General features: G+C 43.1%; 4 protein-coding genes and 1 long non-coding RNA gene across 16 annotated transcripts in view; 2 read left to right on the forward strand and 3 right to left on the reverse strand.

The window, feature by feature from the left end:
• Positions 1–1,212, reverse strand: part of FAM228B (family with sequence similarity 228 member B) — a 19,178-nt gene extending 17,966 nt beyond the window's left edge. For 4 of the 11 annotated variants that reach the window (XM_033124848.1, XM_033124839.1, XM_033124838.1 and 1 more), the window contains exons 1-2: positions 714–792; positions 365–495 (exon numbers count right to left, since the gene is read on the reverse strand). In XM_033124848.1, the coding sequence (XP_032980739.1) occupies positions 365–495; positions 714–780 (198 nt within the window). In that variant the 5' untranslated portion in view covers positions 781–792. Of the gene's footprint in view, positions 1–364; positions 496–713; positions 856–1,075 lie in introns of those variants that run through there. The other 7 variants (XM_033124842.1, XM_033124841.1, XM_033124843.1 and 4 more) reach the window with 6 other exon arrangements.
• On the reverse strand, positions 1,167–2,077 carry LOC117032815 (uncharacterized). Its single transcript, XM_033124441.1, is given in 3 exon segments — positions 1,167–1,276; positions 1,278–1,841; positions 2,069–2,077. Coding segments are annotated over 3 exon segments (663 nt in total). The 3' UTR covers positions 1,167–1,186.
• On the forward strand, positions 1,553–19,320 carry PFN4 (profilin family member 4). 2 transcript variants are annotated; one of them, XM_033124850.1, is made up of 10 exons: positions 1,553–1,683; positions 2,293–2,473; positions 2,886–3,023; positions 3,836–3,941; positions 13,650–13,792; positions 14,911–15,178; positions 16,373–16,585; positions 17,369–17,565; positions 18,290–18,519; positions 19,188–19,320. In XM_033124850.1, exons 2-9 carry the CDS (start codon positions 2,357–2,359, stop codon positions 18,470–18,472), a joined length of 1,365 nt encoding a protein of 454 aa, XP_032980741.1. In that variant the 5' UTR covers positions 1,553–1,683; positions 2,293–2,356; the 3' UTR covers positions 18,473–18,519; positions 19,188–19,320. The 2 variants fall into 2 exon arrangements, with proteins under 2 accessions (XP_032980741.1, XP_032980742.1); XM_033124851.1 differs by lacking the exons at positions 13,650–13,792; positions 14,911–15,178; positions 16,373–16,585; ... (1 more) ...; positions 18,290–18,519; positions 19,188–19,320 and adding an exon at positions 5,710–6,325.
• On the reverse strand, positions 17,254–19,191 carry LOC117033007 (uncharacterized). Its single transcript, XR_004424826.1, has 2 exons — positions 18,943–19,191; positions 17,254–17,551 (listed from the first exon to the last, which is right to left on the reverse strand). It is a non-coding gene; the product is annotated as an uncharacterized LOC117033007 (long non-coding RNA).
• A 331-nt stretch (positions 19,321–19,651) lies between the features above and the next one.
• On the forward strand, positions 19,652–26,708 carry SF3B6 (splicing factor 3b subunit 6). The gene is made up of 4 exons (XM_033124808.1): positions 19,652–19,944; positions 22,074–22,192; positions 26,134–26,272; positions 26,443–26,708. The coding sequence occupies exons 1-4, from the start codon at positions 19,915–19,917 to the stop codon at positions 26,530–26,532; spliced, it is 378 nt and encodes a 125-aa protein (XP_032980699.1). The 5' UTR covers positions 19,652–19,914; the 3' UTR covers positions 26,533–26,708.
• Positions 26,709–26,792: the final 84 nt, after the last annotated feature.

The following is a 26,792-nucleotide window of genomic DNA, read 5'->3' on the forward strand; positions in this document are numbered from 1 at the left end:
TTAATGCATGAATATATATGTCAAAATTTAAATACATGTATGCTTTAAATATATGCAGCTTTTGTATGTATATCAATTATACCTTAATAAAGCTGTTTAGAAAAAAGGAAATTACCATCTTAAAAAAACACATGTATAAATTTGGGTGACGCAACTGAAGCAGTGCTTCAAGAGAAACTATAACTTTCTTACAATCTACCTTCAGAAGGCAGAAAATGAAGAGCAGAGTAAACACAAAGTTAGTAAAATCAAGGGAATAGTAAAGAGCAGAATGAAATAGAAAACATAGAAAAATATATTTAGTGCAAGCTGCTTCTCAGTGCAACTACCCAAGTATAAACTTCAAAATGCCATACTATTGTACCTCCATAAAAGAAAGTGGCTGTGGTTCCAACCATTCTTTTGAGCTCTTGAGCTTGGCAAGTTTGTCAGTTATCAGATCACCATTGTCTAAATTTTTCATTGTGATCACAAATAACAGAGCACCTAGGAAAACTAAAAAAGTTAGCTTATTTAGTAATGAGAATTCATAATCATCTTATTTTTCTCTTCTTTTTAATTAGTAATCAATACTTTGTGACCCTGAACTGACATCGAATGGTTTCTGAACATTAGCCATCCACACTTGCCCTAACAAGAGGCCTTCACCATAGCTTCTGCTAAAATCTTCAGAACCAGCCTCCTTTAAGCAGGGAGGTTCTCTCTGCACTGACCCGCATCCCCCAGCAATTCCAGGCTTCCCACGTCCTTCCACAGCATAACCCGTTGAAGTCTGTGCATTCTCAGCCTGTCCCCTAGGAGTCACATTGCCGCAGTTTTCTGACTGATGGCCGCGAACGGGGAGTTGCAATGTTATGGCTACTTAAGTCCACACAGGCAGAGCTGCTTAGAGAAACGGGGAGCCCCATCCCTTAAGGACCGTATCTGTGGGAGAAGCTGTCATTTAGGGGTTGCTCCGTTGTAGACCTACAGCACCCAGGACCGCGTCCCTTCCCTCCCACCCTGGCCCTGTCAGGAAGGTGCTTGCGGCCTCCGTCGGGTCTGGCAAGAAGGTTGCAGGCCGCGCGGCAAGCACCTCAGCTCCCCTCCCAAGATTGGCAGGGCCTTCGTCTCTCCTGCACTGCGCGGGGGTCCGGCTGACGGCCCACGGCACGGGAGGCGTCGGCTGCAGCAGGAGAGTGAGCCCCTAGGCCTGTGGCTTCAGCTCGCGCCCGTCGCCTCGGAACGTGAGAACGTTTCGCGTCCAGTGTCTAGGGACGCAGGACCCCTGTGGCCCCCTCCGCCGCTGCAAAGACAACGAGTCCGCGCGGCGCCGCGGCGGGCGGAGGACTCCGGACTCCGCGAGGCCGCTGGCTCCCGAGACCCCGCCGCTGCGCTCCCACGGCCGCGTCACGCTGAGAGGGAACCTGGCAGCCTGCAGTGCGGACGCGGGTTGTCAGGTCCAGGGTCGCGGAGCCGGTCGTTGCGCTTCCCGGTGACGGGCAACTGTCGCAGCCAATAGTTGGCACTTCACCTTTCCGTCCCGCCTTTCTCCGCGTCTTTGACGGCCGGCTGGTTGGCACGCCAGCCCCTGGTGGATCGTTGCGCTCCTGGCCGGAGAGCTTGGTGGCTCCCGCTCCCACCTGGCCCACCGCGCTCCCCCCAACCTGTGCCTGCTGTGCGTCTCCCCAGCCAACAGGACTGGTATTGGCCCCCACTCCATCGCCCTCGGTCCGGCTCTGGGAATCCCCACCCCCACCCCCCCACCCCCCCCCGTGGGCCAAACTACCGTGAAGTGAGTGCAGAAAAGGGACGCCTGCCCTCAGGATCCCTTGGAAGGACGAGCATTTGTGGAGCTTAGCCTGATGAGGACAGTCCAAAAAGACCTGGTGATTTGTGCAGAAAATGTCGCTTCAAGTGCCTTAAAAGTGTTTTTAGTCCCCTAGGGTGTTGGTCCGTGTCCTGATGCTGGTCAGCGGGAAGGGAATGTGAGGACTCATGGCCAGCATATCATAGCCTTTCCGTAGTTCGGTGGTCTCCATCCCTGCCGGCTCTTGTTTTTTCTTTCTTAATTCCAAATGGTTCTGACGCAAACCATTGACATAGCTAAAAAAAAAAAAAAAAAAAAAAAAAAAAGGAGTTGTGATTTGACAAACTCACTTCGTAGCCTGCTCTGTGTGATTTTCTATGATTCTATTTTCCTCTTGGCGTATTAGTCCACACTAGGTGATGGGCCACCACTTTTCATCTTTTCAAAGTACACAGGCTGATACTAACACTGTCCAAAGTATCTTAGGGGATCTCTCTTTACAGGCCTTTTAAAAGTGAGCCAGAGCGGATCCTTTCAAGCTGCAGCCCTTTTCAGAGCTGAGGGAGCATGAGCCATTTGCAGAACTTACTGTTAGATACCCTCCTGGGAACGAAGCATGTGGACAGTGCAGCCCTCATCAAACTCCAGGAGCGCACCCTGTGTGTAGCATCACCAGGATTTAGTGTAAGAAAAAATAAGTTTGGGCATAGAATTTTAAAGAAAAATCAAATTTGATCATAAGAGTTTTAAACTGTTTCTGTAAAGAGCCATAGTAAATACAAGTATTTTAGGTTTCCAGGCCATATGGTTTGTGTCACAACCACATAACTAGCCTGCAGTTGTAATGGCAGAGCAGCCAAAGACTATACATGAAAGAATGGGTATGACTATGTTCCAGTAAAACTTTATTTATGAACACTGAAGTTTGAATTTTACGTGATTTTTACACGTCACAAAATATTATTTTGATTTTCCCCCCAACTACTTAAAAATATAAAAACCATTCTTAGCTTGCAGGCCTACAGAAATTGACAGTGGGCCAAATATGGCTGGCCTGCCACAGTTTGCTAACTTCTAACCTATTTAACCTCTGCAGGTCATGCCCAATGATGTCAAAACACTTGTGAATGGATATGCCAAGAACCCTTTGCAAACCAGAAGAGAAGGACTGTATTTCAAGGAAAAGGACTACAAATGTGTCCGGGCAGATGATTATTCTCTTTATGCTAAGAATGTGAGTATTGAAGATTTGAAAACATCTGGGTAAAAACCTTTAGAAAAGAATTTGACTTCAATTTTGTGTGTCTCTTTTGATCCTATCTATGAAACAGACTAAGCCCATTATTGCAATAGCAATGTCTGACACAGCAATCTAGTGCCAGGAAAGCATATGCAAAAGAAAGTACTAACAAAGCCTGGTTTTGAGAAATGTTCATTCTAGAATCTAAACCTTGCCTGAACTGTCTCTCTCTATTGCAGTCCATCCTTCATATTCTATATCCTCCTTCAAAAAAAAAAAAAAAGGATGATATCCTATCACTCTGTGCTTAAACCTCTCCTGATTCTCTGTTGCCTATGAGTAATTAAGGTGAAATTCACATTTACCGGGTGCCCTAATTACGGATTAGACACACTTTGTCCACATTACAAACTAAGTGCCTCATTTTACAGATGTGGAAAGTGAGGACAAACAAGGTTAAATAACTCGTCTATAGTCATGCAGCAGAAAATGGAGGTGCTGGGATTCAAGCCCAGAGCTGTCCGATTCCAAAAAGTATTACTTTTCCATTACATCAGTTGTTCTCATTGAGATAGGGGTATATTACAGTCAATTGGGGAACTTTTTCAAAATATACATGCTGCTAATACAACAGTCTGAAATTTTTTAGGAAAGACAACACTACAATTAGTGGAAAAGAGTGGAGAGTCCAAAAACAAATATATGAATGTATGGAAGTCAGGAAATAGTGAAAAGTATGGCTAGAGGGTAACTGCTAGTCCTGCTATTAGAACCAAGAGAGGGCATTCTATTTTATTCTTATCCAGGAAAACACTGGTGTGGTTGTTGTGAAGACCCAGCTGTATCTTCTGGTGGCAACTTACACTGAGGGCATGTGTCCTAGTATCTGTGTGGAAGCCACAGAGAAGCTGGGTAAGTTTGTCTCCCATTGCATGTCTTGGTTCCCTATGGTAGTCGAGTCTTCTGACTGCAAGTGACAGAGACCCAACTCAGATCAGCTAGGATATAAAGGAGGAATTGATTGGAAGGATATTGTGGTTACTTACATAACCACTGGAAGGATGGAGTCCAGCTGAGCCCCTGGGAAAATGGGTTCCAGGACTGGAACACTGCTAGAACTCTTCTGTGGTCTCCTTCTAAGAGGGCCAGGTTTGTTCTGTCCCATTGTGAACTGTGTCCTTTCCTGGCTGGTATCATGGCCAAGCCTCGCATTTTACCTCTTCATTTCTTTTAGGACCCTGATTGGACAAGTCTTGGATCACATGGTTTACCTTTATATCATTCACCTGCGTGGAGGGAGGGAGAAGGTGGCAACAGGTTAAAAAAAATAAACAACAAAAAACCAGAGATGTAGCTGCTGAGGGCCACCCTAAATGGAGACTTTTACAGAAAAAGAAAGTACTGTGAGCCAGGCAGCCAGCTTGTTGGTGTCTGTATTCCCTTTCCATGGCTATACATTTTTGAGTAAAGATCTAATACAGAACTAAGAAATTATGAGAGTTGAGCTTAATATAAATTGTGTTTGTGTTTAGATTTTTAACCTAAATTTAAGTTTCTAACAATTTTTTTTGGAGTTGCTTGACATTCCTTTGAAATAGTAGGAGCTTCTACTTCTACTAGTAAGGAAATAGCAATTCCTTCATTCTTTCAACAAATACTCAGTGATGATATACCATGTGCACTGCACTATCCTAATAAACTAGGAAATCAAAGCTCGTCAAGATACAGTCTCTGCCTTCCAGGCCTCTACACATGCTGTCCTATCTTCCTGAAATATTTTCCCTTTCTGTCCCTTCCCCTCCACATGCAGTTGGCAAATTCCTAATAACCACAGAAGACCCGAGTCAGATCTTGGGCATCTCTCCACTGTGCTGTGTATTTTATGCATGCCTTTATTATTACCACCATCATAGTTCTTTCTTTACCTAGACGATGAGCCCCTAGAATGCAAGAATTGTGTTGTAATCGTTCTCCTATCTACAGTATCTAAGATGGGTATCTACTGTCAAGTAGGCAATTAATATTCACACATGTTTGATGAACAAATAAATGAATGACTTCTGCTTCATGGAAGGCTCTGGAGAGCTGAATCTTAAAGGATTGAGAAATTGGGTGCTCGCTTCGGCAGCACATATACTAAAATTGAGAAATTGGGTACCATCACAAAAAAATATATATTTTTGCTTACAGCCATCAGACTCTAAAGAATGTGTACTGGTTAGAAGGAGACAGCTGACATCATGCCACTAAGATCCCACTGCTCTATCTTGGAAGTGGTTGGATGCTCATGAGGGATGGATGAGGCTGATACCTACTCAGGAGCAAGTTACATGTCTCATTACTTCTATTTCCTCCACTTGTTTTCTTTGCATTATGTTTTTCTCTATCAAAAAATTATACATGATAATTAGAGAAAATTGGGGAAATAGAGAGTTATGACTATTTAAAACTTTTTATTATGAAAGACTCTAGGAACATAATTGATGTTTTTATGTCTCTATCAGGGACGGGTCCTATCTCTCCCATCATCCTTGTGACTCCAGCACCTAGGACAGTGCCTAGCACAGTGCAGCCACTCACCACTGTTTATGGAATAACTAGATAATGAATAAGCTGAATGAGTCATATTGTGGTGATAATTTGCTGCTCACGAATAGTAACCAGGTTCTGTTTCTTTCAGGAGAATATCTAAGAAGAAAAGGAAATTAAGTCATCAGAAAGACAACTTTTATATTTTAGAAGAAAACTATAGATCCTAAATAAAAAGTAACGGTTAATTTTGTTGAAAAAACACTAGACAGAAGATACTGAAAAGGAAGAATGACTTAAGGGAACAATTTTTCTAATTTCAAGAGATCCTCTTCTTTAATTGGAATTATTTGATCAACTTTACTTGGTTTTTTTTTCTAAGTGTTTGTCACTGGCATGAGTGTAAGAGCACTGATAGTTTCACGGGGTATATCTGTTGGGAGCAATTATACTATTTTCTCTACTTGTATATGTTTTTTTATACTTCCTTATTTATTCTTAATTGTGGTAAAGTATACATAACATAAAATTTACTGCCTTAACCACTTATAAGTATCCATCCAGTTCAGTGGCATTAAGTACACTCACGTTGTTGTGCAAACATCACCAACCATCCATCTCCAGAACTCTTTTCATGTTGCAAAACTGAAACTCTGTGCCCATCAAACAATAATTCTCCATTCTCTCCTCCATCCACCCTCTGGTAACCACCATTTCACTTTCTGCCTCTATGAATTTGACTACTCTAGGTACCTCATATAAATGAAATCACACAATATTTGTCCTTTTGTGACTTGTTATTCACTTAGCATATCTTCAAGGTTTATCCACATTGTACTACATGTCAAAATTTTCTTTTTAAGGCTGAAAAAGATTCCATTGTATGTATGCACCACATTTTGTTTATTTATTCATCTGTCAATTGACTCTTGGATTGCCAATCCACCTGTTGGCTATTGTGAATATGCTGCTATGAACATGGGTATATCTGTTGAAACTTCTGTTCAAGTCCCTGCTTTCAATTATTTGGGGTACATACTCAGAAATGGAATTGCTGGATCATGTGGTAATTCTTTTTTTGAGAAACTGCCATACTGTTTTCCATAACAGCTGCACCATTTTACATTCCCTCCAGCAGTGCAGAAAGGTTCCAATTTCTCCACATTCTTGTCAACAGTTGTTATTTTCTGGTTTTTGATAATTGCCATCCTAATGGGTATGAAGTGGTATCTCACTGAGGTTTTGACTTGCATTTCTCTACCGACTAACGATGTGGAGCATCTTGTCATGTGCTGATTGACCATGTGAGTATCTTCTCTGGAGAAATGTCTATTCAACTCCTTTGCCAATTTTTTAATTGGATTCTTGGGATATTGTTTTTGTTGTTGTTGAGTTATAGGAGTTTTTTTACATATTCCGGATATTAACCCTTTATCAGATATATCAGTTGAAAATATTTTCTCCCATTCTATGGGTTGTCTTTTTGCTCTGTTGATAGTGTCTTTTAATGCACAGTTTTAATTTTAAGTCCAGTTTACCTTTTTTTCTGTTGTTGTTGCCTGTGCTTTTGGTGTCATATCCAAGAAATCATTGCCAAATGCAAAGTTATGAAACTTTTCCCATTTTCTTCTAAGAGTTTTATAATTTTAGCTCTTATATTTAGGTCATTGATCCATTTTGAGTTAATTTTTGCACATTTGAGTAAGGTAAGGGTTCAACTTCATTCATGTCACTTCAGTTTTACAAAAATGTTTTTTTAAGTGATTAAAAAGTGCTCTCTACCCATACTGCCCAACCTCCCACACCTTATCCCATCACCTAACCGAATGTTTATCAAACAGTAGGCATTCAGTTATCTGTGAATAAAATGGGTGTATATGTAAAGTCAGAAGGAAGGAAGAAGAGGAACAGATTGGAAGTGGTGCAAGCATTCTAGCCCATGCCAACTGGGTAGGTCCCTGAGTGGCTCTGCCCTGAGAACAGCCCCTTACCCAGGCAGTGCCCAGACCTGCAGAGGCCCACTCCATTCTCAGTAGCCTGAACATCACAGAATCTCTTCAGATTTGAAAATCATTCTTGGGATCCTAAAGTAAACCATTCTTGGGTCATAGAAAGGGCTGATTTCCCACGTCTCTTCCTACACAAAGGAGGGGGGAATTAGAGCAGGAATGCAGCTGCCCCCACTTCTCTTTTTTCTCTTTTTAAAATGCTTCCCTCCTTGGCCTCTGTCAATGGCTCAGATTCTGCAATATGCCATTTAAATGTGTGAGCATTTGGTCAACAAAGCTCAATTGAACACTTACGTGATAGGCACAGGCGACATTGAGATGACTAGCATACTCTAGGAATCCAGTCTGGTGGGGAAAAGGCAGATCCTGCAGTGTTACCGGTATACTAAGAGAGGTATTATGGTAGAATAGAGGAGAGGGAGCCTTTTTGTATCAGTTATCTATTGCTGCATAACCAACCACCCCAAATATTAGTGGCTTCAAACAATAATCATTTATTTACAACCAAGTCTTCCACTATGAGTACATTTTTACCCATTTATCCTTGAATTTCTAATTTAGCTGCTTTGTTGTTTTATGCATTCAGGCTAATAATTATTACATCTTCTTCATAGATTCTATCTTTTTAAAGTCATCTGGCAATCTCTGAGTTTTAATAGAATTTATCTGTTTAAATTTATTGTAATAACTGATATGTTTGATTTTATTCTTCCATTATTAAACATTTTTGTTTCCTCTTTTTCCTTTTATTACCTTTGCTGGTTTTATTAAGTTGTCATCATTTTCATTTTTTTCCCTTGTTAATTTGGAAGTTCTCTTGTTCAAAGTCAGGTATATTTCTACTAAATATTATCTATTTCTCTGTAAGAGGGTATTCCCTCCTCTTTTGGATATATTCCTCACCAAGGCACTCACCAATAAAATCAGAACTTAAGCACCTTAAACTCCTAATTTTTCAGAGACAGTTTGTTTATCTAGTGCTCCATTATTATTTAGAATTTCCTTCAAAGTAATTTCTTATATTTTAAAAGTTCTTATTTAGCACTTACATTACACATTCCCCATCTATGCTTATTCATTCATATTTTTATCCAATTATTTTTAGTTCTATATTTTTCAGTTTGTTGTTTACAACTGTTTCCTATCCATCTGTTCTAGGACATTTGTTATTTGGTTAGAGCCTTTCCTCGAGTGTTGACAGATGGGTATCTGGGCGAAGTGTCTTGGAATTCTTGCATATCTGCAAATATATTTTGACAAGTGCAAAAAATTATCTACCTCAGTTGGATGTATAATTGGGTTTCAGTCCTCTCCTTCTAGTCAAGAGGCTAGTCTACTCTCTTCTAACTTCCAGATTGTAGACAGAAACTTGATGCCAATTTGATTTTTTAACCTTTTGTAGGTAACATTCTTTCCACCTGAAAATTTGTTGGAACTAGGAATTTTACAAAACATAGATATGTGATTTTTTTCTCATCAACCCATCTTTTAACACAGTAAACTATTTCAATTTGTAGAATCTGACACAGTTTGGGAAAATTTTTATTTGATTTGAGTCTTCTTTATTTATTCCTCTTCCTCCTTCTGCAACACCTAGTCTCATAGCAGGGTCTCCTGAATTTATTCTCCAAGTCTCTTACCCTTTTATGAATTTCCATCTCTTTAGGGTTTTGCTCTGTTGACTATTTCTTTTTCTTTTATTAGTTTCCGGTGCACAAGACAAAGTAATACTTAGACGTTTATCATTTATATCCCTCACACTATGTCAACCACCCTCCCCCCATCCATTATCCCTCTGACATCGCACAGAGCCATTACATTTCCACTGTCTCTATTCCTAATGCTGTACTCCGCTTCTTGTAAGTATATACATATATATATGTGTGTGTGTATATATATATATGTATGTGTGTGTGTGTGTGTGTGTGTGTGTGTGTATATATATATATATATATATATATATATATATATATATATAAACTTGTAGTTGACATTCATTATTGTTCAGCTTCAGCTTCAGTTGTGCAGGGCAGTGATCAGGCATCTACATCATCCCTGAGGTGGTCTCCCTAATGAGACAAGTGTCCATCGGATATCCTACAAAATCTTTACAACATTATTGATTACATTCCCCAAATTGACTTTCGTAACCACTTGGCCAACTTATGGTTACTGACTGTTTTCTCATCCCCTCACCTTCCCCCTTATCCCCACCCTGCCTCCCATCTAGCAACCCTCAGTTTTTCCTCTGTGTCTCTGAGACTGTTTCTGATTAGTTCATTCACTTATTCTTTTCTTTAGATTCCAGATATAAGTGAGATCATATGGTATTTGTCTTTCTCTGTCTGACTTATTTCACTTAACATAATGTTCTCTAGGTCCATCCATGTTGTTGCAAATGGTAAGATTTCTTTCTTCTTTATGGCTGCGTAATACTCCATTGTATAAATGTACCAGTTTCTTAATCCAGTCGTCTACTGATGGGCATTTTGGTTGTTTCCATGTCTTGGCTATTGTGTATAGTGCTGCAATAAACATAGGAGTGTATACATTTTTTTGAATTAGAGTTTTGGATTTATCCGGATAGATGCCTAGGAGTGGAATTGCTGGATCATAAGGTAGTTCCATTCTCAGATTTTTGAGATATCTCCACACTGTTTTCAATAGTGGCTGCACCAAACTGCAATCCTACCAACAGTACATAAGGGTTCCCTTTTCTCCACATCCTCGCCAGCACTTGTTGTTTGTTGATTTATTAAAGATAGCCATTTTGACTGGGGTGAGGTGGTATCTCACTGTGGTTTTTATTTGCATTTCTCTGATGGTTAGTGAGGTTGAGCATTTTTTCATATGTATGTCCATCTGTATGTCCTTTTTAGAAAAATGTCCCTTCATGTCCTCTGCCCATTTTTCAATTGGGTTGTTTGTTTTTTTGGAGTTGAGTTGAGTGAGTTTTTTTTAATAAATTTGTGATATTAACCCTTCATTGGATATATCATTGGCAAATATCTTTTCCCATTCAGTAGGATCCCTTTTTGTTTTATTGATGGTTTCCTTTGCTGTGAAAAAACTTTTTAGTTTGATGTAATCCCACATGCTGACAGATATTTCTTGACCACAATCTTCTAAGCCACTAATTCAGGTCTCAACAATGACCATCTCCTTCAAAGCATCACTGAATTGCTTAATTGGGAAATGCTTTTTTTTAATTCTAGAAATATTTTTGGAGTACTCCTGAATCTTCTCAGCTGCTTTTATTCAAGTTTTCATCTGTTTCCTGCAGTTGCTCTATTTTGCTGGGCATATCTTCCATTCATTCTGACAGATCTTGACTCGGGCTACTAACTCACATTAGATAAGTTATTTTCTGATTGTTGTAATACCCTAAATTACTACAGCAGGCCCACAGGTGGTAAACGGGGAAGTGGTCTCTACCTTGGTAGGCTGGGGGGTATATAGATAGCAAGATGACTCCCTACTCCATACTTCCCCATTTCCAGGACCAGGGAGGGCTCAGCCCACCCATTAAGCTCCATCTGAGCCCCTTGTGGACAGAGACCTGGCATACTCCCATGAGATATTCACCTTCCTATAAATCTCAACAAGTCAAGTTTTTCCCCGGGATCCACTGTTTTCCATTCCTTGTCCAGAAGCTCTGATATTGTTTTTCAGATGCTTACCTAGGCCAAAGGGGGAAGGGTAGGTAAGAAGACGCCCTCTGGAGAATCCTCAGAGGAGATGCATAACAGACTCTGGAGGATGAGTAGGTTTTCTCGGGGCGGCGGAGGTGGGGGGGTAGGGGGTGGAGAATGACCTTAAGTGCCAGGTTACTGAGTTTGGATCTCATTCTTTAATTACCAGAGAGCCAGCCTCAGAGGTTTCCTGTCTTCCCTGGGTCATGGTCCCTCTGAAACACTAGAGTCTACCCACAGAAGTAGCAAGAAATCCCCACCACACAGGTTCTAGAAAAAGCCTCCCACTGACTTTCTCTGAATACACTAGCTTCTTAGCCTTTCCTTGCAATGATGGTTTTGTTATAGATGGCAAGAGGACAGACATTTTTGTAAAATAGAAAGAAAGCCTTATTAAAATAGATGATTTGGATAACCTTGCAAGAGGTAAGCTCAGCAGAGGGATGTAAATTAAGAGAGAAAAGGGGGGCTGCAATTAATAGGAGAGACTGTTACACAAGGTGGCCTGCTATTGTAAAAAGAGCCCTGGACCAGGATCCAGGAAATTTAAGTTTGATTCCTGGCTCTGACACTCACTAGGTACATGCCCCTTGAAAATCAAATTAATCTTTCTATTATCTCCACTCCTTTTGGGTAAAGTATTGTGATGATCAAATAAGACAATGCATGTGAAGAGGTAGTAAATTATACAGCACTACAAAAGTACTGTGGAGCACATATGTGTGTATTCTTCTAACCCAGTGGTTCTTAACCAAGGGCAAGTCCCCTCTCCCACCCCTCCCCCAGGGAAATCTGGCAATGTCTGGAGATATTTTGTATTGTCACCACTGGACAAGGGCACAATTGGTATCTAGTGGATGGAGTCCAGGGATACTGTTAAATATCCCACAACGCACAGGGCAGTCTTTCACAAGAAAGAATTATCTAGTCCAAAATGCAAATAGTGCCGAGGTCGAGAAACCCTAAAGTAGCCTATTTATGCAGCTTTCAACCAGGAGCCACTTCCTCCTCCCCAGGAAAGTCAGGAGGAAGAGCAGAAGTGATAAGGGTCACAGGACTGCTTTTACCTTCCCCTTTGCCCCCTGCTGCTCCTCTCTTTTGTCTCAGCAGCACCATTCTTCCCCACCCTACTGGAGATGCCGGCCCACAGGAAGGGCAGGATGCCAGACTTATAGCATAAATGGGCTCAAAGCCTGGCTTGACGGAGAAATGCACCGAGTGCAGGACTAGTTCCCTACAGAGAGGGACGTTTTCTCTTGCAATGAGAGCTGGAACAGCTTTCTCAGAGAAAGACTAGTTTCCAGGCATTCAAAGAAAAAGGAAATCTGATTTGCTGTCACTAGCTTTGCATTTTAAAGGGGGAAGGAGGTGCTTCCTTTCCAGCTTGGAAAGAATGGCTCCCGCAAAGAAGGGTGGCGAGAAGGGTGATTCTGCCATCAATGAGGTAGTGCCCAGAGAATATACCATAAACAGTCACAAGCGCATCCATGGAATGGGTTTCAAGAAGTGTGCCACTCCCGCACTGAGAGAGATCACGAAATTTGCCATGATGGAGATGGAACTCCAGATGTGCACATCGACACCAGACTCAGCAAAGCTGTCTGTGCCAAAGGAATAAGGAATGTCCCACACCGGATCGGGTGCTGTTAGCCAGAAAACATAATGAGGATGAAGATTCACCAAACAAGCTCTGTCATATGTAATCTAGTTGATTACATATGTACCTGTCACCACTTTCAGAAATCTACAGTTAATGTGGATGAGAACTAAATGCTGATTGTCGAATAAAGTTATAAAACTGGAAGAAAAAAAAAAAACACAAGATGTAAGGAGGAAAAGAGGGCGAGGTTCGTTCCGGTCAGCCCCACCCCTTGCGCTGCCCAGACTGCAGCCAGCCAGGTTTGTCAAGGCGGGGTTGGTTCTAGTCAGCCCTACCGTTTGCGCTGCCCAGATTCCGGCCGACAGGTCAGTCAAGGCCCAGGCAGTACCAGTGCTCCGGAGTTGTGCTCCAAGTGCCCGCAGGGAAAGCAGGACCACGCGACACCGCCTGGAGCAGCCGAGGGGCCGGGCCCTAAGTTGGCGAGTAACACCAGCTCCAGTGACTCGGGCCGGGTGGGAGAATCCAACTCAGGAGTAGAATATGCCTCATACTCAGCGTTTTCCTGCTGCGCTGCATCCAACTGGGTCCAGCCATCCCTACTTCCCCCAGTCCCAATCTGTATCCTCTGCGCGGGGTCCGTTTGGAGGCGGCGTGCACCTCCGAAAGCGGGAGCGGGGGCCAGCCCTCGTGGCGACCGATAGAGGGAGGCCACTGGCCGGCAGGGGGCGCTGCACCGTAGGCTTGAGCGCCGTGTCCTCGAAGACCCTTTCTCTCTGCCCTGTGTCCTCAGGTAACATGTTAGCTGTGCACTTTGACAAGCCGGGAGGACCAGAAAACCTCTACTTGAAGGAGGTGGCCAAGCCAAGCCCAGGAGAGGGGGAAGTCCTCCTGAAGGTGGCGGCCAGCGCCCTGAACCGGGCAGACATACTCCAGGTACCGAGGGGTCAGGCAGGGGCTGGGTGGGGCAGGGCGAGATTTCAGGGCCTTCAATAAACATTCATCAGACAGATGAAGGAATGACCTAGGGTACTGCCTGTAACACTCATCATACAGTGTGTGCAGAGGGTGTGCTGGGGGTTCTGAGAGGTAGAACCATTTAGTGTACACAAAATACTTGCGCGCTGTATTTGCAAAGCAGAGTCCACACGGAGTTAATCCAGTCTGCTCAGGCTTTCAGATAAGAAGGGGATTACCATTTGTTGAAGGCGGTGTGAGTGTGTTGGGCTGTGCTTTATCTCATTTACCCTGCAGGCCACCCTGTTCATCATTTGTAGTCTACAGGTAAAGAAACTAATGGTCAGGGAGCTTAAGCAATACATCCAAGACCACAACACTAATAATGCAGGAGGGGTTCGGGTGGGGAGAAGACTGTGATTCACACTGAGGTCTCTGTGGCTCCAAAGGCTGCGCTTCCCACTCTGAGGGTCCCAGGGTGAGCTGGGAGCAGTACTGTAAGAATTTTCTTCTGCTATTTGAAGAGCTAACCTGGACCAGCTGCATTGGTTGGGGTAATTGAGAAATGTGCACCAGAATCACCTGGGGCACTTTTTCAAAATAAACATGACCAGGACCCAGGCAAATGTGTTCTTTGAAAAAGCCCCTCAAATGGTGCACACTCCGGGTTCAGTCCCTCTGGTCTAAAGCCCTGGTCAGAGGCTACTGAGGATTGCAATGAGTAAATACAGAGCCTGGCACTCGATACAGGAAAATTATCATTAAAGAGTCCATGGTTTCGTTCCTAATCCTGTTAATTTACTTTGCAAGCTTAGACAAGGCATTTTCCTGTCCAGGCCTGTTTCTCCATTTGTAAAACAAGGGGTTTAGATGAGGGAAATAGCTAAGGGCCTTACTAGTTATGACATCCACTGATTGATTATATGACATACTATGTCTTATTTGCATGAAACAAATTACTCTCTTTTCCTGACTTAAGAAAAACTGATTTTATTTTGAATTTTCTGTCAGAAAAAAAGAACTATTGGAAGAGGGTCAGGGATGATGACACAGATTTCTGATCATATTTACCACTTCGTGCATTCCTCTCTCCGCAGAGACAAGGCCAGTATGCGCCACCACTAGGAGCCAGCAGCATTTTGGGACTCGAGGCGTCTGGACACGTGGCAGAGCTGGGACCTGGCTGCCAGGGGCACTGGAAGATTGGGGACCCAGCCATGGCTCTGCTGCCCAGTGGGGGTCAGGCTCAATATGTCACTGTCCCTGAAGGGCTCCTCATGCCCATCCCAGCAGGACTGACCCTGCCCCAGGCAGCAGCCATCCCAGAGACCTGGCTTACAGCCTTCCAGCTGTTACATCTCATAGGTGAGGAGGCCCGCCCACATGCTCACCCCATGCAACGTGGCTCAATTCCTGCCTGACTCAGCCATCTCAAAACCCAGTAGTTCTCCAGGGCACTGAGCCACACCCAACCCCAGCACCTCACCTACTGTACCACCAGTAGTAGAAGGTCCTCACACCATATTAGCAAAAGCTTGATGTTGAAGCTGAAAATCCTGGTCATTAGATAGAAGGCCTGTGCACATCTTCATACTGCAGGCCCACCAGTGGTCCCCGCTTCTCAAAGTCATGCTGAGCTTTTCCCTGGGAGCCCTAGTGCAACAGCAGGGGCCATTCAACCAACTCTTATTCCTCTCCAATACCTCTGAGCCGCCCAAAAGATCATGTGAGGGAGCCTAAGAAGACGTGGTCCTTGTCTTTAGGGAGTTCGGTGTAACTGGGAAGACAGACATGCACAAGAATTAGACAACCAAAGTTTGAAAGGATGGCTTTGTATGATAGAAGCTCGTGATGGGAAAAGTTGGTGTGGGCAAAGGTGGTCAGAGAAGGCTTTCTGGAAGAGAACATGAAGGGTGGGTGGAGTTGTGATGGACAGAAGGCAGGCCAGAGTGGCCTAAGAAAGAGTGTCTTTTTCTTTCTTAGTGAGAAAGATGAGATTGGCTGCTCTGCTCAGAAGTGAAGGATGACAGTTGTCATTTGTGAAAAATGACACTGGGACTAGATTGTGGTGGCTTTGAACTGCAAGCTGTCTGGATTTGATACAAAAGCCAATCGAGAGCCATGTTACAATTTGAGGAGAAAGTGACATAATGAAAGTTCCATTTTAGGAGTAGGAGCCTGGTTGTTATATATGGTGCCTGGATTAGTAAGACAAGCTGAAAGCCGGTTTCAGACTGAAGAGAGAGTAGCTTATGGTGGTGACAAGGGGAATGGTGATTATTCTTACTCAGGAATAGGTCAGAGTTGTGTGTTTATTTCATAGGTAAAACAGATTACAAGTGTGGCTGCTAATAATTGTTTCAAAAAGTTGTTTCCTACTTTGACCAAAGGCAGTAAGGCAAAAAAAAAAAAAAGAACTGTCAATATGTTCTCTTAAGAGAGCAAGAGAGTTGGCATTTGGTGGTCCCCAGGCCAGGTGATCATGGTAGAATATGCCTACATGAAAAATGTGTAGCAATTGCAAAGTAAAGTGAATGGTTCCTGTACTTTCTGTCACAGGAAACGTTCAGGCTGGAGACTCTGTGCTAATCCATGCAGGATTAAGTGGGGTGGGCACAGCTGCCATCCAACTTGCCCGGATGGCTGGAGCTATTCCTCTGGTCACAGTTGGCTCCCAGGACAAGCTTCAAATGGCAGAAAAACTTGGAGCAGCTGGTGGATTCAATTACAAAGAAGAGGATTTTTCTGAAGCAACACTGAAATTCACCAAAGGTAAACAACAGTTTATATAGCTCAGCAGGAATTTCAGAGATGATTAAATAAAATCCTCACCAGCTTCTAGATTGCCAGTGCTCTAGATTTGTCTTGCTTCTGCTAAATGTGCAACAGCTGCCCTGACCAAATTCTAGTACTCAGGCAGGTAGTATTTAGGACTAAGATGGCTTTCATGAGTATTCTTGTAAGTGGTATGATTCATACATGTCTTAGAAACTGGATAATCACACAGAGTTGGTCCAGAATTATCCAGGACCTCTTATTCCCAACTAGCCAGTTCACAGTGCATTAATAGGAGACATGAGGCAGAGACCAATTTGGAGCGGGTCACAGTAGGGTTGGGGTGTTAGCCTCCTAAATGGATGAGCCTCTGTATACCAAAGCCTAATCTGAATATTGTTGGCTCAGTCCTTTCCATTTTTCCACATGAGAGGAAAAAGAGAGATGAAACCAAAGCTAGCAAAACTACAATTCAAACAACCCAGTGCAGACACTTCATTACTCTGTAGCCTGGGATGGACCTCCCGTTTTGTTCTCTCACGCCCAGATACCAGTGGATTCTCAGATGAACTATGTTACACATGTATGATAGAGTTCAGCTACCTAAACTCCATTTACAACAATATTTCTATGAGCAATGTTTCTAGTTCCAATCTATAGATATATCACTTGCAGCTGTATTTATTTATACCCATATATCCACACATATACCATGGGATCTTATTTTGCACCAAGCTTTCTGTGTCTGACTAGCATCACAATTTGTGTTTCATGTGGAAGGCACTGGAGTCAACCTTATCATAGATTGCATAGGAGGATCCTACTGGGAGAAAAATGTCAACTGCCTGGCTCTTGATGGTCGCTGGGTTCTCTATGGTCTGATGGGAGGAGCTGACGTCAATGGGCCTCTGTTTTCAAAGCTTCTTTTTAAACGAGGAAGTCTGATCACCAGTCTGCTAAGATCTAGGGACAAAAAGGTGAGTGATGAGTGAAAACTATTACCCAGAGAAATATGATTCATTCCATAACGCCAAAGAAGGGAAGATCTGTCACATTTTAAGGTAGGGAGCCTATGTAGAAACCTGCCCCCCTTCTCCCCCATGGATAGTTAACCCAATTTCACAGAAGTAATTAAAACTGGTCAATAGAAGCCTCAATATCTTGGAAAAGGGGTAGCTAACATTTCATATGAGACCTTGGAAGTCTTTCTAATACAATGAACAAAGCATTGACCATAGTAGGAAGCACTTCTAATAGTCACACGACTTTATTTTGAAAGGCAGAACTCTTCTCAGTATGTTAAGAAAGCCTGTTAGCATTCAACCTGAAATCTTGTGTGGTATTCTAGCAGGCGCCAGCTTTGGGACTGTTTCCCAATATAGAGTTTCACACCTGCTAGGGGATAGCAGAGCTTAACCATCCCTTTTGAACTAAGCCTATGTAACACCTGTCTGTGGCTGCCTCCTGCTTAAAGCCTTTATTTAAAAATAGTCCTTAGGCTGTGAGTGACACTAATATTTTCCTCCCGGCTTCAGTCTTTATCTGGTACAGAACAGAGGTTACGTATTTTGGGGCATGCACATAATGCTGGTAGTGAAGGGATTAGGTACCCGAGTGCTTTTTCTGATGTGTACATGGTTCAGAGAGAGCACAAAGGCTAGGCAGCAAGGTAAGGCTGACGGTCTTCTTTTCCTTTCTTAGTACAAGGAAATGCTGGTGAAGGCTTTCACGGAACAAATTCTGCCCCACTTCTCCACAGAAGGGCCCCAATGTCTATTGCCGGTTCTAGACAGAGTCTACCCCCTGACGGAAATCCAAGAGGCGCATAAGTACATGGAGAGTAACAAGCACATGGGAAAAATCGTCCTGGAATTGCCCCAATGAAGGTGGAAGAGGCAGTGAAACCAAGGGTCCTTACGGCTTTGATTAAAGTTAGTTTTAAATTCTAGCTCTAGAAATCATATCCCTCTCTCTATGTGTACCCCTCAGAGACCAACCCCCACCCGCCACCCCCATAGTCAGTAACCCCTGAGGCAGAAGACGGTGGCCCGGACCTTAATAATAGTCACACGCCCAGACCTCTAGCAGGTTCAAGATAACATCTTGACCTAAGTTATGTTTCAGTTCCTAAGCCCTTGGCTCCTTTCCCATGAGACTGGACAGAGGGGCCCCGGAAAATATTTCAGAACAGTCCTCAAGATCTGAAGAAATTATTCCTTACCCTCACCTCCAACCAATCAGATCCCAACACAACCCCGAACCGCTAACCAACCCACGGCGTGTTGCGATTTGGCCCCAAATAATCTGTAACCTACAAGCCATTGGGAAGCCAGGGCTCCAGAGCACTGGCTCACCTGTGTCTCCGGGTTTGGTGCCATTTCCTTAAAGAAACCTCTACTTTCTTTGCTGCAAACGCTTGTTGGTGTCCCCTTTGGCTTTGATGCGCGCAGGCAAAACGAACCCCCTGAGTTCAGTGACAGCCGTTCAGAAAACGATCACCTCAGGCCTTCCCCGGGCAACTTTATTTAAAATTCACTGTAGGCAGGCAAGAGATCCGACGCTATTGCAGGCCCGTCTGTAATCCACTGGTCTTCCCCAGCCCTCGTCAAATGATCCCTGTAAAGCCGGCCTAAGAAACCAGTGGAGTCAAAGGGCGGCCGGCTCACTGTGGGCGGCCCCAGCGCGCCAACTGAGGCCACAGGGGTGGGGACGAGTTGGGCGGCGGGACCAGCCTCGCGGCGGAGAGGCCGGATCAGCAGACACTCGAACTTCAGAGGCTGCGCCAGGGTTCCGGGTACGGAGACAACCCTGTAGGCCCCGCCTCACGCACTGCCACAGGCCCAGGCCCACTCACACGTCCCCAGCACTTGCCCCGCGCGCACCCCGCACACCGGGGAACCATACCAGGCCCCGCCCCCTTCCGGAACTCACCTGAGAGCCGCCCCACTTCGCGCCCCTCTCCTCAGCCCCGCCCCCCGCCCGCCAGCTTCCTCTGCTCAGGGCCGCCCCGACCGGAACACCTCCCCTTCTTAAGCCGATGCCCCGCCCCTTTCGGTCCAGAGCCCGGAAGCGTCTTGGACATTCGCCTTTTAACCTTCCGGCCTCATAACTAACTCAGGCTCGTTTTGCCCCAGAGTCTTTCGAAAGGGGATATACGTCAGCACGTCTCTACGTGAGACGGCGATATTCCGGCGTGTTATAACAGCTTCCGGCGGAGCCTGGTTGTTGTCCTGCTTTTGACGCCCTGTTGCGCTGAAACTGAGCGAGCTCCGGGGAGTGCGGAAGATTTCCAGTATTAGCTGCGGTAACCTCATCAGCCCGCGAAGATGGCGATGCAAGCGGCCAAGAGAGCGAACGTGAGTAACGGGGACTTCTGCCGAGGGAGGAGGCACTTCGCTGCTGGACTTGCTCAGCGGTGTGGAGCATTCTTGGTCCTCCTCCATCCCCAGGGTGGGGAAGCCCAGAAGTTACTGTCCTGTCAGAGATTTCATCCAGGCCCGTCCTTAGGAATATGCTTTTTGAATCACATGTCCGCCCCCGCCCCTTTTGAGAGTTCCTTCAGTCTCTTATCCGAGTGTCAGTGATAGCGTTAACCCAACAGCCTTTGTTGCTTCATCTGCATCTGGAACCTGGCATCAGGGTCTTCTCGGCCTACAAGTCAATAGCACAGATGAATCCCCAGTAAATAATAGTCAGCAACAAGAGCCTACTATGTACTAGTCTTGAGATAGGAAACAATTCATCAGTTATACTTACTGAACACCTACTACCGTACGTGCCAGACACTAATCTAGGTATTGGAGATACAGTAGTATGAGTAAAACAAAAAGCCCTACTGCTTATGTTCTTCTGTTAGAGAGTGAGATGTGTTGGAAACCATTAAAAAAATGGTCTCAAGAAAGAGAGTGGTCAACTCTTAAGATGCTGAGAGGTACAGTAAGATGAAGACAGATAATTGGACATGGTGAGATGAAGATTTTTAGTAACCTCAATGAAATCATTTCAGTGGATGAAAACTTGGTTGTGGTGGGATGGAAAGAAGGTGGAAGTGGAGAATCTGGAGACTTCTCTTTTCCATGAGTTTTCATGTAAATAGGGAGAAGAGAAATTGGATGATAGTTGATTTTTTTCTTTTTCTAAGATGCGTGATACTAGGTGTATGTGTATCCCAATGGCAATGACTCAGTAAGTGGGAGAAACTGATGATACAGGAGAAAGATGGGTTAAGTTCAGGAGTGGTTTGGAGTAGCTGAAGCATAGTACTGAAAGGGAAAGTGGGTGCATATGTACTCCTATGAATGTAGCTTGATGGGTTTAGTAATATAAGGTACTTACCATTTGGTCATATCTATTTTCTAGCATAAGCAAGAGCCAAGGTCATTTCCTAGGATGGGCAGGGAAGAGAAGGAGCACAAGAGTGAAATCTAAATGGGAGATACCTATTTGAAAGTCATCAACTCAGTGTGGAAACTATGTATGTGGTTAAGAGACCAAAGAGAGCATAGAATTAAGGAAGGGATACAAAGGGCCAAAAAAAGAAGTCTAAAGATAAAGTTCTGTGAAAGAGCATATTATGATAGCAAAGAAGACTGAGAAGACCTAGCCATAAAATTAGGAGAAAGCCAAGGAAATAGGAGTGTCAAGAAGTTAATAGTCAACAATGTCAGAGGCTCGGAGAAGTTAAATACAATAAGAATTGAACACAGCAAGTGAAATGTCTTAGTGTGTAAAAGCACTTTGTCATCAGAGTGCTGGGGTGGAAGCTAGATTGTGGTAGGTTGGTGAGTGTCAGTGAAATAACGCATATGAGGCTGTGAGTGTAGACTTTCCAGAGGCTTGACTAAAAGAAAAAAAAAGAGCAACATAAGAATAATAAGTAAAGGCAGAAACCTTGGTTTGTTTTTCCTTCACTAATACTATCTAGACTGGCATATACATAAAGAAGTGCTCAGTAAGTATTTGTTGAATGAAAAGTCATCTAAATAAGTATTTTGTGTAATGATTGGCAGTACATAAGCAACTGCTCACCTGAGGAATAAAAGACACCAATGGTGAGGGAAAGCCTGTAAATTCAAAAGAGAGAAGAGATTGTTGATGTAACAAGTTCCTGAGAAGATCAGAGAAGGGTCATCAGTGAGAGTTTTATTGTCTGGCAAATGGGAACAGTTCTCTTCATTCTTCCCCACATGTGTGTGAAGCATCAAGGACTTTTTAATGACATTGTAAATCTTGTTTCAATGTAGTAACAGAAAGCCTGGGTTTTGTAGGAGCCCCTTATTAGTTCCTATGAATAGTCTTTCTTAAAACCAGTGTCCAGTTGCTTTTCCAAAAAGCATGCCATCTTTAGTAATATTAGATTATAATTCTTGTTCTTGGCTTTTTTTTAATGTATCATTTTTTATTAGGATAATTTATTATAAGAATATTTTTAAACTGTAGCCCTCTTTCTCCTGATTATAATAATAATACATATTTCTCATTTTAGATTCGACTTCCACCTGAAGTAAATCGAATTTTGTATATAAGAAATTTGCCCTACAAAATCACAGCTGAAGAAATGTATGATATATTTGGGAAATATGGACCTATTCGTCAAATCAGAGTGTGAGTCTTACTGAGATTTTTGAAATGTCATTTAAGGAAAATGATTGCATAATCTATAATCTTGGAATTATAGCTGACAGCAAGGCCTAACTGAGAGCTTAGAGACTAATAGATTGAGATCAGGGAGATGAGACTTTTTTGTAAAGTACAAATACCATCTGAGACCCAGCTCCGTGATCCAGCTCCGTGAAAGCCAGCAACTAGTACAAATGGGCTGATTACCTAAGAGTCCATCTGAGAGGATTTCTAAGGTTTTTATTTTCAGTTGGAATATCTCTTTCTTAATACATTTTCTTCTGTGACCTGAGAGCTCTTTCTTGGCTTTTCCTTTTAAATGATCGCTATCCCTCTGGGAACCAAGAGCTAGAAATATGTCATCATTGGTACTCAAATTGGGATGAAAAGGAGGTCGTATAGACCAGCTGTCCTTTTTTAGGAAGTCTCAATCCTTTGAATATTTGATAAAAGTTTTGGACCCTTTTCACAGAAGAAAACACACATTTTACATATGATTTCAATGGGGACATGGATTCTAGGTTAAGAAATCCTGTTCTAGACATAACAGAATGGTGCCCAGAAGCTCCCCTGACTTGGGGATTAGGAGACAAGATTCTACTTTAGGCTCTGATACTACCCATGTGACCCTAGACAGTTGCCCTCCTATTTTGGTTTTCTGTTTCCTCACATGCAAAATAATCTGGACGGATGGTGCCTTTTCGGCTCTTAACATGGAGGCAGCATACTAAATTTACTGAAGTGGTTGTAAGATCTAGGTTCAAATAGTAACTGGGCACTTGCTAGTCTTGTGAAACTTGGGCAAAATACTTCACCCCTCTAAGCTTCAACTATATGTGAAATATAGTTTTCCTGACCTGCTCGCTTAAAAGAATTTTAGGGAGGATCAAATTGATAGTGCTTATGACAGCACTTTGTCGTTGAGTAATTCCTTCCCTAGCCACCCTTCTCTTGCTCCCGTAGCACCTTCCAGAACATCTCCTTAGTTAACACGTGGCTTTGCTGTTTCTTCTCACTTGTCTGTCCTGCCAGCTTGTGAGCTCCTCCTCCAGGGCAGGTACCATTATTCTTTTCGCTTTGTGTTGACAGCTCTTGTCATGCCTGATACATGTTAACCACCCTCTATAAGTAAGTGAATAATAATACAAAATGGTAGTGTGGCTGTGATTAATTTATGAAGGTATACAGATTTTATTGATAGTACACAATTAACAGATGGTTACATTAGCAAAGTTAAGAGAAAAGTTTTGTGTGCAAGAACTTGGGTCTAAATCATAGATCAAGAAACAGGCATTTTTCTGTCCCATTGCTGAGCTCGTGTTTTATGACATACTTGGCACCTAGCAGTAGGGGGACCGACCTTCCCAGTTTGCCCAGGACCCAGGGGTTTTCTGGGACGTGGACTTCCAATGCTAAAACCTGGACGGTCTTGAGCAATCGGAAATGATTGGTCACCTTACCTGGCATGTAGCAGACACTTGGTGCTTTGAACTTTTTAAAGCCCTTTCACACTTGTTTCCTCTTTTGATTATTAAAACCACACGTAAGATAGAGCAGGTGATAGAGTCTGATGTCATTATTTGACACGTGAAGCAACTGGAGCTCAGAGAGCTTGAGTTACATGATTAGGTTTTCTTATTTCTGCTCTAAGCTTTTACCACCAATCAAGAAAATAATGTTGGCTTAGTACCTAACATAGTATAATAGCCCAAGTACGTTTTTTCATAAATTAAAATTACAATGTGTTTCTCAAGATAATGGGTTGATAATTAGGGCTGGGACACTTGAGATGGAGAGACTCTCTTAACACGGGGTAGTGCCTATCCCTATTCTTCCTAAGAATATGTAAGAGGAAGAAAGGGAGATGCTTTTGTTTTGTTAGCTTCCTGGAGAAAGGATGTGTGAGAGAATGCTTGTTAGCACTTGCTTATTAGCACTTGCAGTACACATAGCACTGTGGGAGTAAAATGAAATACAAAACCATGTTTGCCTTTAAGGAATGTAAGTTTCTTTATGTTTTATTCCAAAGGAAAAATTAGGTAGACTTAGGTAGGTTTTGGGAGTGGGGAAGTCCCCCGCTTTCATACTTGATGCATTCTTGAAAACGATTAAAAGACAAAAGTCCGAACATTGTTAGACTGCCCAGAGAGTAAAGAGTATTTATTATAAAATCCCTCATCAGGCCCATGCAAGCTGACAGAGAGCATTCAGTGACACTGGCACCCTCCAACCATCCCTGCACTCTGCGTGTCCCACCCCCTTTACAGGGAGCACAAGATCTGACTGAGGCCTGGGACTGTAGTGTCATCCCTTCGCTTCCCATGGCCCCGCTCCCTTTCCTTGACCGTATGCCGGGGCTATGGCAGCCCATGTCTTAACCCATATTCCACAGTTGCATTGTTGGCTGGAACACAGATGGAAGCAGGGGTCTCTCTTTATCACACCACAGCGTAAGCTGAGTAGGCTCTCTCTGCCCACTGTCCCCACTAACGAGCACATGGCCATCTGCTGCCTGTAGTTTGTTTCTCCTCACACTTCCCTACGGTACTTTCTCCCCTGACTGAAACTGGTCAGGTGAAGTGAGGAGAGGAGGTGGCAAGGAACACCTACAGCCCTATATCGGTGAGCAAGATGCAGTTTTTCCTTCCAGCTGCCTTCCAGCAGTCCGCAGGTAACCCTACCCACAAGCATACTTTCACCCCAGTTTCTGCAGACACCCAGCCCTTTCCCCAGCCAAAGAGTATTTTAATTCATAACAGTGCCGATTGTATTAAAAAAGAATGTAAAGGGCTGACTGTATTGCATTTTTAAAAGGCAAAGATTTTTCTAAGTGGAAGAAACTACATTAACTCGCTACATTGGCAGACATCCTTTTCTGGCCATAAAGGATGATGGTTGACTGTTTTCTTATACCTATGTATCTCGTTTAGAGTTTTTCCACATTCTTGGTAGGAGCTTCGCTCCCACCCATCACCGACAGACACACAGTAGGTTTTATTTTTATGGATTTGATAAACCTTCGTAAAATATTGCCCACAAATGTATTTCCTACATTGATGGAGATCATCTTTAAGAATTGAAAGTATAATTCAATCATGGTGGGAGGATCTAAATCTTTAGAGATAAGGGACTAATTTCTAGGAGATAGTGTCATAAAGTATTGATTCTGTTACATAAATGTACAGTTAAGAAAACCAAAACCCCTTCTAGACATTGCTGACTAGTAGGAGCTATCACTCAGTACTATACTTTCCGGTATAAGGCTAAAAATTGGGTCTTAGTATGAAAAGTTGGAAAGACTAGAACATGAAGACGGTGATAAAATTTCAAGCTAGTTCTTTGCTGTTATTGCTTTAGTAGCTGTATTAGTATTCTTGATATAAGTGTTGGGACGGAGTCCCAGGAGAGCAGTGTGCAGGCTCTCGGCCTCACGTGGAAAGGTGCTGGCTTGGTTATTAGATGTCCCTCAGCTGTAACCAGTTGGCCATTAGCCACTACTGTTTTGTATATAACTGCTGTGGCTACCTTAGCAAGCGCAGAATGCAGGTAGTGCAGATCGTGTGGATCCTACTTCCTGTGTCTCGCCCGGCCACCAGCGAGACTGTGGTGCAGGAAGACCCCTTGTTGGGGGACTGGCAGATATTCGCTTCTTGGGTCTCGACCAGCTGCCATCGAGAATAGACTATAGTGGTACGAACCCCCTATCCATGGCTCCGTTGTTCCTTTTCGGCCTCAACGTCTGCCGGGAGCTGAGACTGCATTACAATAAGTTTAACCTAGAGCTATTTCACTTAAAATAAAAACAAAAATTATCTAATTCAGGAAATTGCAGGCTTATCCAGCATACCTGTCCAGAATGTTTATTTCTCCTAATGGTTTTCAGGTAAATAAATGTGTATTTAATTAAGTCTGATTCAACTCTGCAGGGGGAATACACCTGAAACTAGAGGAACAGCTTATGTGGTCTATGAAGACATCTTTGATGCCAAGAACGCTTGTGATCACCTGTCGGGATTCAATGTTTGTAACAGATACCTTGTGGTTTTGTACTATAATGCCAACAGGGTAAGTATAGCCATGGTTCTTATTGAGTGGGGAGCACATGTAAAAATTAGTGCAAAACTGCTCCGATGAGGAGATGTATACTCTGAGTTCTTTTCTGGCTAGTGCTGTTAGTGAAATTCATTTGACTGTAGATTGGTAACTGTTGATTTTGGTGCTTATCACATTTTCAGGCATTTCAGAAGATGGACACAAAGAAGAAGGAAGAACAGTTGAAGCTTCTCAAGGAGAAATATGGCATCAACACAGATCCACCAAAGTAAACACTTTCTGCATTTGCATTTTGGACTGAAACCTGTGAATCACCACCACCCTTTTCCAGTTTTTAATTAATACTGAATATTGTGGTTTCTTATTCCAGATTCAAAATAACCTGCTTGAAATTTTGATACATGTTAGAATATATTGTTAGTAAACTTGTAGCTTTTTTGTAAAACGTTGTTTTCTCTTGAACTTTCCCCTCCTGTTTGATACAAGAAAAAAAAACAGCAGTTGAACCTTATCAGGAATTGTTTGATGGTAG

The sequence above is a fragment of the Rhinolophus ferrumequinum genome, chromosome 13, assembly GCF_004115265.2.
Source record: "Rhinolophus ferrumequinum isolate MPI-CBG mRhiFer1 chromosome 13, mRhiFer1_v1.p, whole genome shotgun sequence".
NCBI classification, from domain to species: Eukaryota; Metazoa; Chordata; class Mammalia; order Chiroptera; family Rhinolophidae; genus Rhinolophus; species Rhinolophus ferrumequinum.

Bases quoted from the DNA above. Each gene is read 5' to 3' on its own strand.
- PFN4 (XM_033124850.1), top strand. From the start codon at position 2,357: ATGAGCCATTTGCAGAACTTACTGTTAGATACCCTCCTGGGAACGAAG. The intron at 3,942-13,649 runs GTAAGTTTGTCT...CTGTGTCCTCAG, and splicing joins GGAAGCCACAGAGAAGCTGG to GTAACATGTTAGCTGTGCAC. The intron at 15,179-16,372 runs GTGAGGAGGCCC...TTTCTGTCACAG, and splicing joins CCAGCTGTTACATCTCATAG to GAAACGTTCAGGCTGGAGAC.
- SF3B6 (XM_033124808.1), top strand. From the start codon at position 19,915: ATGGCGATGCAAGCGGCCAAGAGAGCGAAC. The intron at 19,945-22,073 runs GTGAGTAACGGG...TTCTCATTTTAG, and splicing joins AAGCGGCCAAGAGAGCGAAC to ATTCGACTTCCACCTGAAGT. The intron at 22,193-26,133 runs GTGAGTCTTACT...TCAACTCTGCAG, and splicing joins CCTATTCGTCAAATCAGAGT to GGGGAATACACCTGAAACTA.